The sequence below is a fragment of the Perna viridis genome, chromosome 9 (assembly GCF_037379345.1).
Source record: "Perna viridis isolate PV_CMFRI_1.1 ecotype Kerala chromosome 9, ASM3737934v1, whole genome shotgun sequence".
Lineage (NCBI taxonomy): Eukaryota > Metazoa > Mollusca > Bivalvia > Mytilida > Mytilidae > Perna > Perna viridis.
The window spans coordinates 2,414,940-2,430,285 of NC_142453.1; the positions used below are offsets into that span (position 1 = coordinate 2,414,940).

Below are 15,346 nucleotides of genomic sequence, written 5' to 3' on the forward strand. Positions count from 1 at the left end.
GTTTTAATGTTATTATATTCTGATGATAGTCTTGAAATGATAGTCTCCAAAAGATCTTTCGAATTTCTCATGATCCTCATTGAAAGAGTAATTTTAACCTTTCATCATGCTTAAATGAAAATTATATTTCTGGATAAAGCGCGATAAATCAAATTATCTGAAATTACATTAGGACATAAGAACCAATGGTGATGTCGAGAAATGTAATGTAATCTTCAGTATGTCCGTTGTCTAATTTTCTCTAATTTACAGTGGTAACCGTTTCGGATTACTCGTGGTAGTGGGTCGTGGGTTCAGACATTGCACCTTAGTCATACTAAAGACTTGGAAGTATAATAATGCGATTTATCGGCGATAAAGTGACGACTTGTTGGTCCGGATGAGTCAGAAGTTAGACAATGTGTCTGAATTAGATTTTATAATTTTGAAATGTTTGGTCAAAACGATATTTTCAAATTTAGGTCAAAATATTTGTAAGGTCAGTATATATTATGTGACCCTAAAAATTAAACCAAAATCCAAATTTTAAAACCTCATACATTGGTACGTGAGCATTTAAGAGGCTGTCCATGTGCAATTCAGGCAGATCCCAATCATATGGTTGTCAGAGGGTAAATTTTATCACACTGAATTGTTTTTATTTCAAAGTAATTTGTATTTCATTTGTATGTCAAAAAGTAAAAAAGTTGTTTAAAAAAAAAAAAAAACGCTTTTTAAAGTTCCTTTACAAACCAACCAAATTTTGCAAAAAAATAAAGAGTTTTCTCCCCTTTTCAATGCTTTCTTTGTAATGTTTCGTCTTTAACCGTTGTAGCAAATCAAAAACTAACATTCAACTTTGAGAAAGGATACATTTGTGATATGAAACAGAGGAATTTTTTTGTTTGAAAATCAAAATTACCATGTGCAAACCACTGCCTAGTTTTTGCATGGACACCCTTTTTCAAAATAGGAGGGCTATTCATAATATTAAGATTAATCAAATTTAAAACATATTCCTTCCACAGTTATAATATATTCTGATTCTTTTTCCGACACAGTCGGTATAGTTTCGCTTTTTACTCTTTGACCTTAAAGACGCTTTTCCATGGAAACATAAATCACCTGATCGCAATTCTGTTTCTCGATTGGCCGAATACTGATTACTTAGTGGCGTCCGAAAAAAAAACTGTATCGAAAATTAAATTTGCGTGCCATATGTGTCATTTCCTGAATGAAATGTAGAAAATTATCAGAAAAAAGAACAAATTTTACTGCGTCGGCTATCTTTATGTTTAAAGATACTACTTGTTTTCTTATTTCATCTATCAAGTCTGCAGTGTATACTATACAATTCTGATGATGACATTTCTTTTTCCTACAATTGTTTAGAGTACAAAGTTTCTTTACCAAATGCTATTTTCACGATGAGAATTAAAGTGTTAGCACAAGAACGTAAAATTAGTTTGGTGAACTTTTCACATATGTATGATATAGTTTCAATAAAAAAAAATTGCACACTAAAGTGCACTTCTGCAAATTGTCATCATTTATTAGTTATTTTAAAACATTTAAAAAGATTCTCTGGTAACATTCTTACCTTACAGTTTACTCTTCAAATAACACCGCTTAACTCCCTATACTTATGTGTACCTCCGCAGTGCTTAAAACATAATTGTACGGCGTTTTTGAATCATTTTTACCCCTTATATGTACATTAATATTCTCCACTTGCATTTACGTAAAAAATATTTTTAATGACATGCACAACCCAAAAGTTCTCATTCTCCAACTTCAAAGTCACTCATCCCTATACCGTTAATAAAACCTCATCCGTATTTTTCATAACCAATCCCGTTAAATACCGAAAATGCTAGGTTGTTCAATTCAATGGCCATATTAAGGAAATATTAGACATTTTCTAGACGAGCTTCACAACCTTTTTGCATAACAATTTATATGATATTCTATCATTTGATATATCTCATATCTTATTCAACATCCTCATGGTCATTTTCATCTGTGCACTCCTTGTTGTATGATGCAGTTAAGCGTCCGTTTGCTGTATAGTCAATCGACCTTGATCTTTGGTCCTGTAGGCGTCTGTTTCCAATGTTTGCATCGATCGACAGCTCTTGTTTTGAAAAAGGACGCAAATCATCATAGTGTTGACTCCTGGGTAGTTCTTGCTCTTGATCAGTGACGGGATTTGAAAGAAGAAAATTCAAATAAAAATGTTTCGTATGAAAAAAATTAAAGAATACAGAAACAGATAACGAATACATGTTCATGTTCATATAACACATGATCAACATGAATTTAAATTTTGATATTAATTAACATGTTGTCACTTGAATATCTGTTTCTCGTCATATGAATCAATTATGCAGTCAAGATAAGTTTTTAAGATAAGTGTTTTTGTTACTTCACCACGTCAGCAAAATAAAAATGAAAACAACTACTAAAAGAGTAATCAAGGGAACCAAGGTTATAGCGGTAATCAAAAGAATGTAATCCAGGGACAAAGACCAGACATGGAAAACAAAAATACACAACAAAGAACACAAAGTAACTAAAATCATAAATACAAAGTAACAAAAGCAAATGAGCAATTCGGACTCCACTTAAAATTGGGAACATGGACCAGGTGCAAAAATTATACATTTGTTTGTTTTGTTTGTTGGGGTTTAACGTCCGAGCAGCAATATTTCAGCTATATTCAGACGATGAACATGAAATGGATGATAAAATGAACATGAAATAAAAAAAAAAGGATGGGACACAAGAACAATAGGGTCGACAAACTTTGATTGCCACTGAAAAAGGGAGGGATGGGTAAGGTCGGGCAATTTAGCCTCCTGTGTGTGGGGGAGCGCAAAGGTTCCTACTCCTATCGAATACCACAGCAGGGTTCTTTAACGTGCGAGGAACGTGGCATCTTTCCCAACACGGTGCACTACTATGGTTTGCGGTCAGGTTTTCCGTATTATAGCCTGACAACCCCAGCATGTAACACGCCAGGGGTACCCCATTCCACCACCTGGGGCACACATCCCAGTTGCTCTGTGGGCAGAGCCTAGCCCCCGGCAAGGTTTCTGAGCACTATTTAGTCGCCTTATACGACAAGCTTAGTGCTGCTGCAGGCCTATTCTTTTAACACCCGGACCTGCACGGGGCAAAAATTATACATGAATTCATACCTATTGTGAAGGCATTTGTAGTCGTAACTAAAAACACAAACAAACAAAACCAAACAGAACAGAACAGAACAGAACGAAACGAAACGAAACAAAACTGCAAAACAATGATGTACCGAAGCTTCAATGGTCATAATTTCTTTATCGGATTCTGCAATACGAGAAAAAAAGAAACCCTGTAATTACTTGGGCTTTATTTCTGGTATTATAATGATATACAAGATATCGAAAGGTGCAATATTGATATTTTTTTTTAAAACTTAATTCATAAACACTTAAGTCGATACTTACCGTGTACACTACTATTCCGTCTTTTGAGTTTCCAACAATTCAAATTGAGTAGCTTACAGAAGCAGATGAATCAAACATATCTATTTTATTTATATTTTATCAAGATTTTTCTACAAAAAAAAAAATACAAGAAGCGTTGAAAAAACTCATATACTTCAATCATTGAAAACCAGCTCCTTTTCATCTTGAAGTATTTGACTATATAGAATTAAATGCAATAAAGTAAAAACCAAGATGAAGTTATCTAAATTAACTCATTTATTGTGTATTTGTATCGAAATGTAACCTAAGTAGTTTGAAAGAACGTTGTTTTTTTTTAATTTGAATATTATAACGTATAGCATAAATAAAATAAGGTCATATCCCGGGCTGCCAAGTTAACAGACATATCAGATCATGACAATTAGTGTAATGCTTTAGGACAATTAATACTATATATCGTTGAAAAAATTACAACATTTGAATGTTATAAGTATAACATATAAAATCAGAGCTGACAAAAATTCTCAAATGTGTCATTATTTAATATTTGTTCGGAAGTGTTAAAAATGTTTCATTTTCATCACAATAACTTTGTAGTTTGAAATGTTTGATAATCTTGATTAACGCAATGGCCTTCACTAATACTTGTTAGAAGAAAAGTCCGCAGTTTTAAAACGAATTTACCAAGATGAGCAATTCAAAAAGGCTTTAGTAACATACTGTTTATGAGTTGCATATAATTTTGTATGCTCGTATGTGAAATTTGATATTTGTTTACAAAATTGAAAATTGCTTCCAAATTTCACTTCACATCGTAACTTTTAATTAAATTGAAAAACTGAGTACTTGCCTTTCTCGCCAAAAGTAACCTGCGGTGATTATAAGTACAATAACAATGATGATCGATGTTGGAGACAGTACAAGCACAACGTGGATGTTATGGTTTTCTTCTACTTCAACAGATTGATTGAGAAAATAAATGTAGATTTACTTACTTCCGAAGGTATTTTACAGTGTTCGTGTAAGGACGAAAACAGAAGACAAATATAACTTCTCCTTTTTTAAATTAGTCGGATACGCATTTTTTAACTCTCAGGGAAGCAGGTTAACCAACTCGAACTTTTTTGTTTGAACTCCGAAGAATCAGTCGTCACCCTAAATGTATCTCAATTATGTTGCCTGTTTGGTGGAGAAGTAATTATAAATCTTTTGTATAAAGGAATAATCCAATACCCAAAGCAGTAAAGGAGAGTACGCTAACATAAGACAGACAAGATCCTTTAATTTTCAAAACCTTTCATTAGCATTTTGATGGGTGTTTCTAGAAAAGCATACGGTGCTTACCTTACCTGTACACCTGGTCCATGTTCTGGTTTTTAGTGGAATACGGATTGTCATTTACATTTCATTCTGTGTGTAATTCTTATCGCTGTTAGTCCGTGTGCGTCAATCTTCATAATTGGAATATATATTCATTTAATCATCGCTCGAATCATGGTTCCTTTGATTACTTATTTAAAAACTTATTTTGTCTTACGGTTTTAGAATAAAAAGGTTGTCTAAGAAAAAGTCAAGCAAGTCCTATGATACGGGTGGCACAGGGTAAATATTATCCCATCGACTTTTATTTTTGTTCCGAGTAGTGTTTATATCATATGTATGTCAAATAGTATTAAGTTTGTTTTAATCAAAAACATCTACAATCACAGTCATTGTGACGTCAGCCTCATATCTTGACCTACACTTAGAAATCGATGGTAGAAGAAAACTATTGACCAACTCTTACGACAAACGTGATGACTTTTCATTCAGAATTGTCAGCTTTCCTTTCATCTGTTGCAACATATCTTCAGCACCTGCGTATGTTATGCCAGATCTTGCGGAAACTACGCAAACTTTTTATATCGCGCTAGAAGTCTAACAAATAGGCTTCTGGAACAGGGATATGTTGCTACAAGATTGAAGTCTACAGAAGTTTTATGGTCGTCATCATGAATTCGTGGATCGGTACGGTGTATCCACCTGCGCCATGAAAACTGAATTGTTCAACGGGTCATAGTTTTCCTTTCCTCGTTTGTCTACCCCGGATTTGACTTTTTATGAGCAACTCGGCGGGTGTTTCTAGAAAAGCAGATGACGGTTAGCCAACCGGCGCACCTGGTCGATGGTCCCAGTTTTAAATGGAGTCCGAGTTGCTCATTTGCTTTTTTTTACTTTGTATGTATGATTGTAATCACTTAATATTCTCTGTTGTGTATGTCTGTTTTCCATGTCTGGTCTTTGTCCCTGGATTACATTCTTTTGATTACCACTATAACCTTGGTTCCCTTGATTACCCTTTGCTCTTATTGAAGAGTTACCTCCTTTCTTGAGTGAATTTCACCGCTTTCTTTGTACTTTTTTTCTCTTAAATCGTTCCAGTTAAACATAAACCAACATTTAACTTTGAGAAAGGGTATGATTGTCATGTGCCATTCACTGCGTGGTTTTTGCATGAACACTCTCTTAATGATAGAATGATTTATGTTTTTTTATTCTAGAAATTTCCTCAAAGCTAGTACGTTGATAGTATAAATATTATGTTGTTAAAAAGCACATATATTTTATCAACCAAATATTGAATATATCACATTGTAGCAAAAATTCTTGTCAGAATACTGTTACTGTATTAAGTTTCGCGGTAGCTAACTTTCGCGGATTCTGTCATTTGAACATTTGAACAAGGCTACATCAGTATTCAAAGACCCCGATGTAGCGAAAACATTGTCTACTATACATGACAAGTGGGTTGTCGTACCAGCAGACAAAGCCCGGGACAACATTGCTTTTGTCTGTTTTTTGTTTTTTTCATCAAAAGTGCAGGGTAAATATCAGTCTATGACACGAAAACTTATTTTTGAGGAAAAACAGCATTTTCATTTTAAAATCCACACTACAAGTTATTGCACGCTAAACCTCTCTTATACTCTGGTATCATTTGAAAAGTAATACTATTTTATACCGAAGAAGTGACCCGCTTCCCATGTATGTCATAACATTGAAGACCTGGAATGTTTATCTTTTTTAAGCAATGTTCACATATTCGATATGATTATATTCAATGTTTTATTCAATGTGTCATTACGAGTGATATAACCCCAAACTGATATCAGAGACATCGAAAGGTAAAAAGGTAAACATTTTTATTTGCATGTTCATTTACACATGTTGCAAGAGTAATGGGAAGAGAGTGACAACTCTGAATAATGACATTTTATCAAAGTCTGTGTTCTTTAGAAAGTCTTTTGACAAGACTTGAACTGTCACAGTTTTCGAAGAAAATAACGATCTATTTTTAAATATATCTGCATGTATTCCCTACTTGCGGAGCTCAGGATACAGCCATATTTTGTTCCTGTTTTTGCAGAGTTACCTCCCGTAAGAGCAGGTATAATTTCGGATTCGGGTGCAGAAAAAAGAGGTAACTCGAATGAAAACGGAATTCCCAGCAGACAAACACAACGGTGTTTCTAAAATTTACAGGGTGTTTCATTTTGTTGGTAGGTTACATAAGAATGATTTTCATTTGTATCCCGGGTAAAGAAAATTAATGGCAGGGTCAGTAGAACGAGAAATTCCCTTTTGACTTCGAGATTTTCTAAAGTATCGTCGATATCGGATGGAAAATCTTACGTAGTCCGAATAGATACCTTCTACAAAGGGAGATAAATGTTGACAAAATGTTGGTCTGCAAGTCGGGAATATATCTAAACACTCAACAAATGTTATTCACAACAACATGCTGCTACAATATACCTGCATATTTTGTAAAGAAATTACGACAAAAAAATATATTGTTGTAGGTTGTTCCACATCAAGAATGCATCATATGAAGACAATGGACAGTAAATGATTTAAGAAAGTACTTTAACTTTTTAAGTAGCACTCTACATATGATATATGGTTGGAAAGCCTAAATGTTTTTATTTTTGATATTTTTTTGATATTAATATTATAGTAAAAAGGAATTAACATGCTGTTTTTCATAAAACTCTTGTTCTTATGAGATTGAAAAGTATATAGAATGTACTAAAATATTCAAAATTAAGGCAGATATTTCTGTAAATAACAATCAAAGACAATAGAAACTGTGGATTATCTCCAATGAGCAGACAGATTGGAACGAATAATTATACCTTTCATCATATAGACTTATAAAGCAACTTAATAACAAACCTAACAATGTGTGACCTTTTTGGGGGTGCATCACTTATTACATAGAAATTGTATGAAGACTTCTACTTAAAACTTATTCCTGTTTATTTCAAAAACAAACTCAAACGTCATTAATGTAGTATGTGATAGTTCATGTGCCATCATATGTCCTGGTACCCATTTGCTGATGTTTTGCCATTACTTTATCCAATTGACCACGTGGTTCTTCTTCTAATGTCTTTCATTTGACTTTCATGTTATTTTTCAATATCAGTGTCGTTCGAGGTAACTTGGTCGGAACAAGAAGGTAAATCGACGTATTCATTTCTACAAGGTTGTTGATAACCGATAACAGTGGCTATGTGTAAAATAAACAAAAATGAATTATAACATTTGCAGTAATCGAGTGTAAAAGAAAAGAAATGAATAGGAATAAATTGATAAAAGTGTAAAGAAACAGAAATGAAAATAAATGGTGATGGTGATTGGTGCATACTAGAGGTTCGGGCGTTATAAACCTAGTTCAACTCATAAATATAATCGGAAATGTTTATTACAAATCAGGTTCATAGCGATGGTTTTGTTTTTGTTTTGTTTTGTATTTTTTAAAATTTTATTTAATATGGTCATTTGTTATCTGAAATTCTTTGATTAAACTATTTTCTTTCGACTATTGCCTGGAGTTCTTGCTTACCAGTTCTATGATCATGTTTATATCCTGTATATAATTTAGTTGATGCTCACCTTTTACATTTCTTTTCCATTTCTTGTGTTTCCTTTAGAAAAAAAATAGTAGCTCATCCTGACAACTAAACCTAGCTATTGTAAAATATTTTATTGTACAGTACCATTAGAATGAAAGCGTGATTAAATTCAAATATTGCGTTAGCAAAAATTTAGTCTTTGCGTTATTAGACAATGCATTATATAATAAAAAAATACGTCTCGCTTGAAGAATAATACAAGTATTATGAATGATAATACAGGGTTATTGCATGAATACTGGGGAACATTATCCAAAGTAGAATTTTATATTGCACGAGTTTATCAGAATCAAGGAAATAAGACAAAACCTTCCATAACATTTTTGTAAACTGAGTTATAACTCCATTGCAATACACTACAATTGAACATTTAAAGGGCACATAACTCTGTCAAATCCTCATCTGAAAAATGCCGGAGCAAATCCAGTAATGCAGAGATCAAATAATGGTCTTTTCATATAGAGACAGTATCCTTGAGTGCAACTATATTGTTAGATCGGGGGTGGTGGTTTGACATGCATGGTTCTGATTTTTCCAATTTTGCCTAATTCTAACAAAAACTCACAATAAAGCATTAAGATATAATTATATAAAATGTATACTTGCATTTCTCTCCAACCAATAACGGCAGACAGCAGTAGAATTGCAATAATAAACGAGCATGTAGACATTATAAGTACACTCTTGGTATAATTATTTCGTTTACCTCTTTCTGCAATATATAAATATGTCTTATAAAGTTCGCAATTAAGGGTGAAGAAAAATATTTTATCTTCGAATCTATCAGCTACTTTCAGATCATCATTATCATGTGTTTGTTATAGGTTTTAAGATCAAATACTTCCAATATAATTTAAAAGAAGAGATAATGGTTCTTTACCTGAAAAAAAATATCGCATGATGAAAAGTTTCCCGACTATATTTAAACAACGGTAATAATTAAAAAAAACTTATGCATATGTTAATACAAACCACCACTTAATGTACTCAGCGGGTAGAAAACACGTGAACTAAACGTGTTATTTTCAGTGTTGCGGTCCGACTTAAATTCTCCTAGACCTAGTTGTAAAGGAGTGGCGTCTATTGATTTCTGTGTAGATTTTATAGAACTAGCTATAAACAAAATTATTTCTAACATTGTTTTTAATATGGTTGGCTTTCATGTTTTTAAAACAGTTTATCAGACTACATATACATTTACATATTAACATTTGTATGATTACTGGTTACTTATAATGGGCATATAGTTATTAACTCATATTCAACAGAACCATTCTTGATTTTCTCATATTTTATAATGCTATCTATTTGCAAAGAAACGACCTTTACTAATTATCAACTATTAATATAAAATGATACTTGTTGATAATCATTTCATACTTAACATACGCATTGTATCATGTTCATTTTGCTCTAATGTTGTCTACTCTCCTGAGTTCCAAAAACAATAAGTTGATGGTTTAGGATGTTCCAGTTGTAATACTGAACTACTCACGTTCACATTTGTCTTTCTTTCCACGCTTCACAAAGCCAATACAACAGTCCTCTACAATGTATGTAGTGTTGACGTAGTGTTTCCCATCTTTTTCTATCACTACATCGATAGGAATAATATGCCTCTCTCTGTAACATTAAAAGAAGTATGAAAGACGACTTAAGATCAGACAAGGTGAGCACAAACCAACACAAATATAATCAAGTTGTATCATGACAGTGATTAATATTGTTCATAATTCGAATGTGGTCTACTATGCGAGTGCGCTCCAATCAGCAAGAAGTGTCAATACACCGAAAAGTGAATATACTGCGAGTGTGTTCAATACATCGAAACAGTTTACAAATATGGTACGGTTTCTTCATTGACTATGGTCTTTACTATACGGGAGATCAGCAAATAAAAAAAAGGCGTTTAGAAAGAACGTGTACTGCAATTATGAATTTTCAGCGATAGTATAATATATTGCATGTGCGTGGTCTATACTTTAAACTTCGTCCAAATTGCGAGTGTGATCTATACAACAACTATAGTATCATTAGCAACTGTAGTCAATATGTCCAGTGTGCTCTGTACTGCCAGTGTGGTAGTTGCAGAGGTGTATAAAGCAAAAATGGTTTATACAGCGAATATTTTCTAAACAGCAGGATCAATGTATTGAAAGCGTCGATCCAGTAAGGTTTATACTACAAATGCGCGCTAAACATGTACTGCAAGTGCTGTTCGACAGCGATTGAATTCAATGCAGACATTGAGGTCTAAAACCAAACGTAGCTTATACGAGAAACATTGGTCTCACGACTATAAAGGCCTATTCGAAAAAACATACTTTAAATTGAAACTATGTAAACATGTTTTATCATTCCGAGCCATGATATTGCTTTCATAATCGATCCGTTCGCGAATTGTGATTGTAGGGTTTCGTTTGATTACGCTGTATGATTTGAATCTTATACAGGAATAAGCCCTTAGATATTAGACAATGATGATTGTAGTGACGAAAACCGCGAAATGTGTATATAACACTTTCTTCGGTAAAATGTGACGAAAATACAAACAAAGCCTTAGGATAAGTTCAAATGTTACACTTTAGAATGTTTACTTTATAAAATACTGAAATACAACAGTATTGCAAATACATGGTGGGTATAATTTAGCCTTGAAAAACTAAATATTGTAAATGTGAGTTATAAAACCTGGTTTTAATCCACCATTTCCTATTGCTTGTACAGAGTCAGGTCTATATTGCAGTAGTTTTCACCTCTCCGGTGTTTTCCTTGATATTGCCCTTTGTTATGCAGACTTCCCCATGACTTTTCCTCTCGACTATTGTTTATTTTGTTATTTCCCTTCATTGATTGAATATGTATCGATATATACAGCTAATACATGAAAGTCAATCTTACCGACTCCCTTTTTGTAAAACTGCAGTGCTATTTCTCACCACATGGTGTTCTATTAATATCCTACAACGCAAGAAATTCGCTTAACATTTTATCTTGTTTTGATGCCTTTAAATTGTGTATCTTCGTTTCATGAAGCAGCCTTTACTTCAAATGGAATATAGTATTTATGTGAAGGTACACATTGAATAAAACTTTATTCAAGTCTGTATGTAACAAAGCATATGATTATATCCACTGCCTTTATATTTTGTCCTATTTGTAATTTCTTTCTTTGGTATATTCCTTATGACTTTTGTCTAGAGTTTTGCATTTTATATATAATTAGAAGATTTTTTATTACTCTTTATAATTTACAGTCATAAAAACTAAATTGAAAGTCATTTATAAGATAGATTTATAAATAATAACCATTTCGTAAAATTGCAAAGGTTGTTATCATTTTGGTGAAGGTGATTTTTCATTGGACTGATTAAATCAACGTATAAGTGAAGTATGACAAGTACAATTGATGTCCATTGGCTGATTGGCATAATCATCAGCGACGCCTCTAAAAAATAAAACATAATTCAACATATTTATATTTGATCATTTTTTTTTTATAATTGCAATGACAAAGTTTTTCCATTTGGTCTGCTTTGTACATTTTTTTATATGTAATCATCAAATATATATGTCTTGAGCACCAGAAAAGTAAAAAAGAATACGTAAGTCTGAGAATAATTTTATCATTCTCGGGTACTCTTATAAACGAATTTGATGATGTCACATGTAAAATTTAAGACAATTTTCAGACTTCAGTATTTTCTCAAGTTTTGTGGTGTTGTGTCTTGACTGCCGAGGGATCCTTTCACCAGCTGTGATCTGCATGTCATATTTGGCATTAAATGCTTACGAATTCAATTTTTGTACAACAGAGTTATAAAGGGAACCAAACTTTTAGCGTTATTCAAACGAATATATTCCACGGATAAGAACTAAACATTTCAATTACACAAATACATAAAAAAGAATATAAAACAGCTAAAATAACACGTACAACAGAAGCAACTGAGTAACCCGGACATCTTTGAGGATGGACAAGTAGCGTCGGTAGGGTAAGCGCCCTCTGCTTATCTTGAAACATGGAATGTCACGCCCACCGGGTAGATAAAATAGGAATATATGACACGATAAAGAAATCGGTCCTCATGGCGTAGCTGGACGAATACATAATAACGATCCACGAGTTCATGCTGACGAACATAAAAAAATTGTATTGATGACTTTGTCTTGCAGCAATAATACGCTTGAACCTGAAGCCTTACTATAAGAAGTCTAGAACGGTGCAAACCGCCCGCGTAGTATATGTAAGGTACACAAGTGCTGAAGGAATGTTACTACAGGTAAAAGGAAATGAGAATTCATGTATTGTGAAAGCGGTCAATCACTTCAATATACACTTTTATTATTCATTTAACAAGCAAGAGGGACAACGGGTTACCAGGAATATATATATTTATGTCTGGAAATGAATAAACAAGAGGATTCAGTACAAGCAATATGTCCAAATGTATTTTAGGTTAGTGTCTGATATTATTCCATTTTCAAATAATCGCGCCTAAACGAATGAAATTAAACCGCATGTACCTGAAACGACGACACCCCATTTCGTAGTCATGTACGAAATCACAAACGATATAAAATATCAACATGAAGAAAATATGAGAATGAAAGACCAAATCAAAGATTGAGTGAACTAATGTAATTCCAAACGTTAAGTGCAAGATTAGTCTTGAACATCTGATGTTCAAAGATGATCAGGTCAAACATTATGATTACTTTCATAACAAACCTGTACAACGTTTATATCCTTTGAATGTACTAACTTCGAAATGGTAATTACGTTTCAATGAAATATGGGTTTTAGTCCGTCATACGGTTCGTTCCACTAGATCATGGATTATTATTCCATTATTGATCCGTACCAAGTGGTTCGTCCTTGACGTCGAACGAGACGAACCGGAAGTAGAATAAGTAAAAACAATTTTACCGGTTCATGGAAAAACAAGTCAAATTTCAATTTATCGTGTGAATTGTTTTGAGGAGGAAGATATTCAATGGTAAATTTTAAATGTTAAAGTTTCAAATGCAATCAATTGATGCAGTTTCCTCTGTTGGCAGAATTTTGAATTGTTGCCAGTTACAAATGCACTCAAAATATCACAGACCTCGTAGGAAAAATCGTAGTGACTTTCAATTAAAATAAATCATGATAGAGTTCACCTGAAACTCAAATAGATCGCGCACTCACGTAAAATTCAAGCTGTTAATGTTAAATTAATCTCGTGTGGAAATTAGGCTGATATATCGGGAAACAAATACAGAAACATCAGCAGTGGGATGATTCAAATACGTCAAAATCCAAACACATGGACTAAACTTGAATGCATGAAAGAGTAATCAAGGGAACCTAGATTTTAATGGAAATCCAAATAATATTATTCAGGGACAAAGACCAGACATGAAAAACAGACACACATAACAAAGAACATAAAATAACCAAAATAATACATACAAAGTGAAAAGGGAAAATGAGCAACACGGACTCTATTAAAAACTAGGAGAATGGACCTGGTATACCGGTAGTGTAAGGGCCCTCTGATTTTCTAGAAACACTCGCCGAGTTCCGCATAAAAGTCAAGTCCAGGGTAGATGAAAGAGGAAAAAAAACTATGGCACGTTGAACAAATCAGTTTTCAAGATGCAAGTAAAAACACCGTAACGATCTATGATTTCATGATGACGACTAATAGAAACGATCTACATTGTAGATACACGATGAAGCGAACCGATTAAAAAGACTACACATTAAAACTGATTACTAAGGGAAACAAGACGTCACACAAAACAAAACTAAAGCACTAGCAGTATGAACTCCCACTAAAAACCGGAAGTGGAAGCAGGTGCTTCTCTAACGGCGGCACCAGTCATATTACAAGTGAGTATTATCCGGCAATTATCCAGCAACAATAATACAATTCCATGACACCAGTCAAAAACTATGAACACAAGGGCGTTTTCATCCATATTTAACTAAGCGTAGTAGATAACTTGGAAGTAGTGGACAAATATCCGAAATTGACAAAATCAGATTAAGGCAACAAAAATCACCATACAACAAACGCCATTATCAATTGTATTTTGAAATTTGAGAGTTTGATATAGAACTTGGTATCACAAAGAGATAAATCGTGCAATAACAAATTAGCATAGGGCAAAACATTTACTTAAAGATTTCAATATATGGCCCGATAACCCCGGATTTTAGAAACAACCGGCGGTGCTTATCGTGGAAGTTGCCTCGTTGTTGTATTACTATTATAAGTCGGACAAGGGCATGCAAACTTTAATAAAAACTTAAATGCACTCTCAGGATTTCATTTGACTTCACGGGAATTTTATGTAAAGCTAGATTCATATGAATTTCACGTTGACTAAAATTACGTGTGAAACAAACAATTTTCAACAATACATGTACATGTAATAACACATTTTGACCAATTGAGAAACGTAATAAAGAGATAATAAAATAGAGAAGAACAAATATAATTAGATAAATAGATGTTAAACAAGTATTAATTCACGTATTATCTTTTAACAATCCTAATTTCGGGGATTTGATTCATCGCATCTACCCAAAAGAACTTGAGATAAAGGATACTACAGACACCGTAGTCAGCCTCATATCTTGACATACACTTAGAAATCGATGGTAAAGGAAAACTATTGACTAAACTTTACGGCAAACGTGATGACTTTTCAAGATTGAAATCATCACTACAGAAGTTTTATGCTCGACATCATGAACTCGTGGATCGTTATGATGTATCCATCAGCCTCATGAAAACTGATTTATTCAACGGGTCATAGTTTACCTTTCCTCGTTTGTCTACCCCGGACTTTTTATGAGCAACACGGCTGGTGTTTCTAGAAAAACAGAGGACTCTTACCCTACCGGTGCACCTGGTCCATGCTCCCAGTTTTTAGTGGAGTCCGAAT

The 15,346-nt window shown here is 33.4% G+C and overlaps 1 protein-coding gene across 4 annotated transcripts; it reads right to left on the minus strand.

Annotated features, from left to right (window-relative positions):
- Window positions 1-6,614: 6,614 nt before the first annotated feature.
- On the minus strand, window positions 6,615-13,366 carry LOC148606094 (uncharacterized). 4 transcript variants are annotated; one of them, XM_088545974.1, is made up of 7 exons: window positions 13,174-13,325; window positions 11,717-11,855; window positions 11,309-11,368; window positions 9,903-10,030; window positions 9,014-9,119; window positions 8,388-8,419; window positions 6,615-8,001 (listed from the first exon to the last, which is right to left on the minus strand). In XM_088545974.1, the coding sequence occupies exons 2-7, from the start codon at window positions 11,842-11,844 to the stop codon at window positions 7,901-7,903; spliced, it is 555 nt and encodes a 184-aa protein (XP_088402100.1). In that variant the 5' UTR covers window positions 11,845-11,855; window positions 13,174-13,325; the 3' UTR covers window positions 6,615-7,900. The 4 variants fall into 4 exon arrangements, with proteins under 4 accessions (XP_088402100.1, XP_088402101.1, XP_088402099.1 ...); XM_088545975.1 differs by having other exon boundaries at window positions 13,191-13,323; XM_088545973.1 differs by having other exon boundaries at window positions 13,140-13,322.
- Between the last annotated feature and the right edge of the window lie 1,980 nt (window positions 13,367-15,346).

Excerpts from the sequence above, each read along its gene's own strand:
- LOC148606094 (XM_088545974.1), bottom strand. The coding sequence starts at position 11,844 with ATGATTATGCCAATCAGCCAATGGACATCAATTGTACTTGTCATACTT. Across the intron at positions 11,369-11,716 it reads CTTTGCAATTTTACGAAATG|GATATTAATAGAACACCATG; the intron begins GTTATTATTTAT and ends CTTGCGTTGTAG. Across the intron at positions 8,002-8,387 it reads ATGGAAAAGAAATGTAAAAG|CCACTGTTATCGGTTATCAA; the intron begins GTGAGCATCAAC and ends TTTTACACATAG.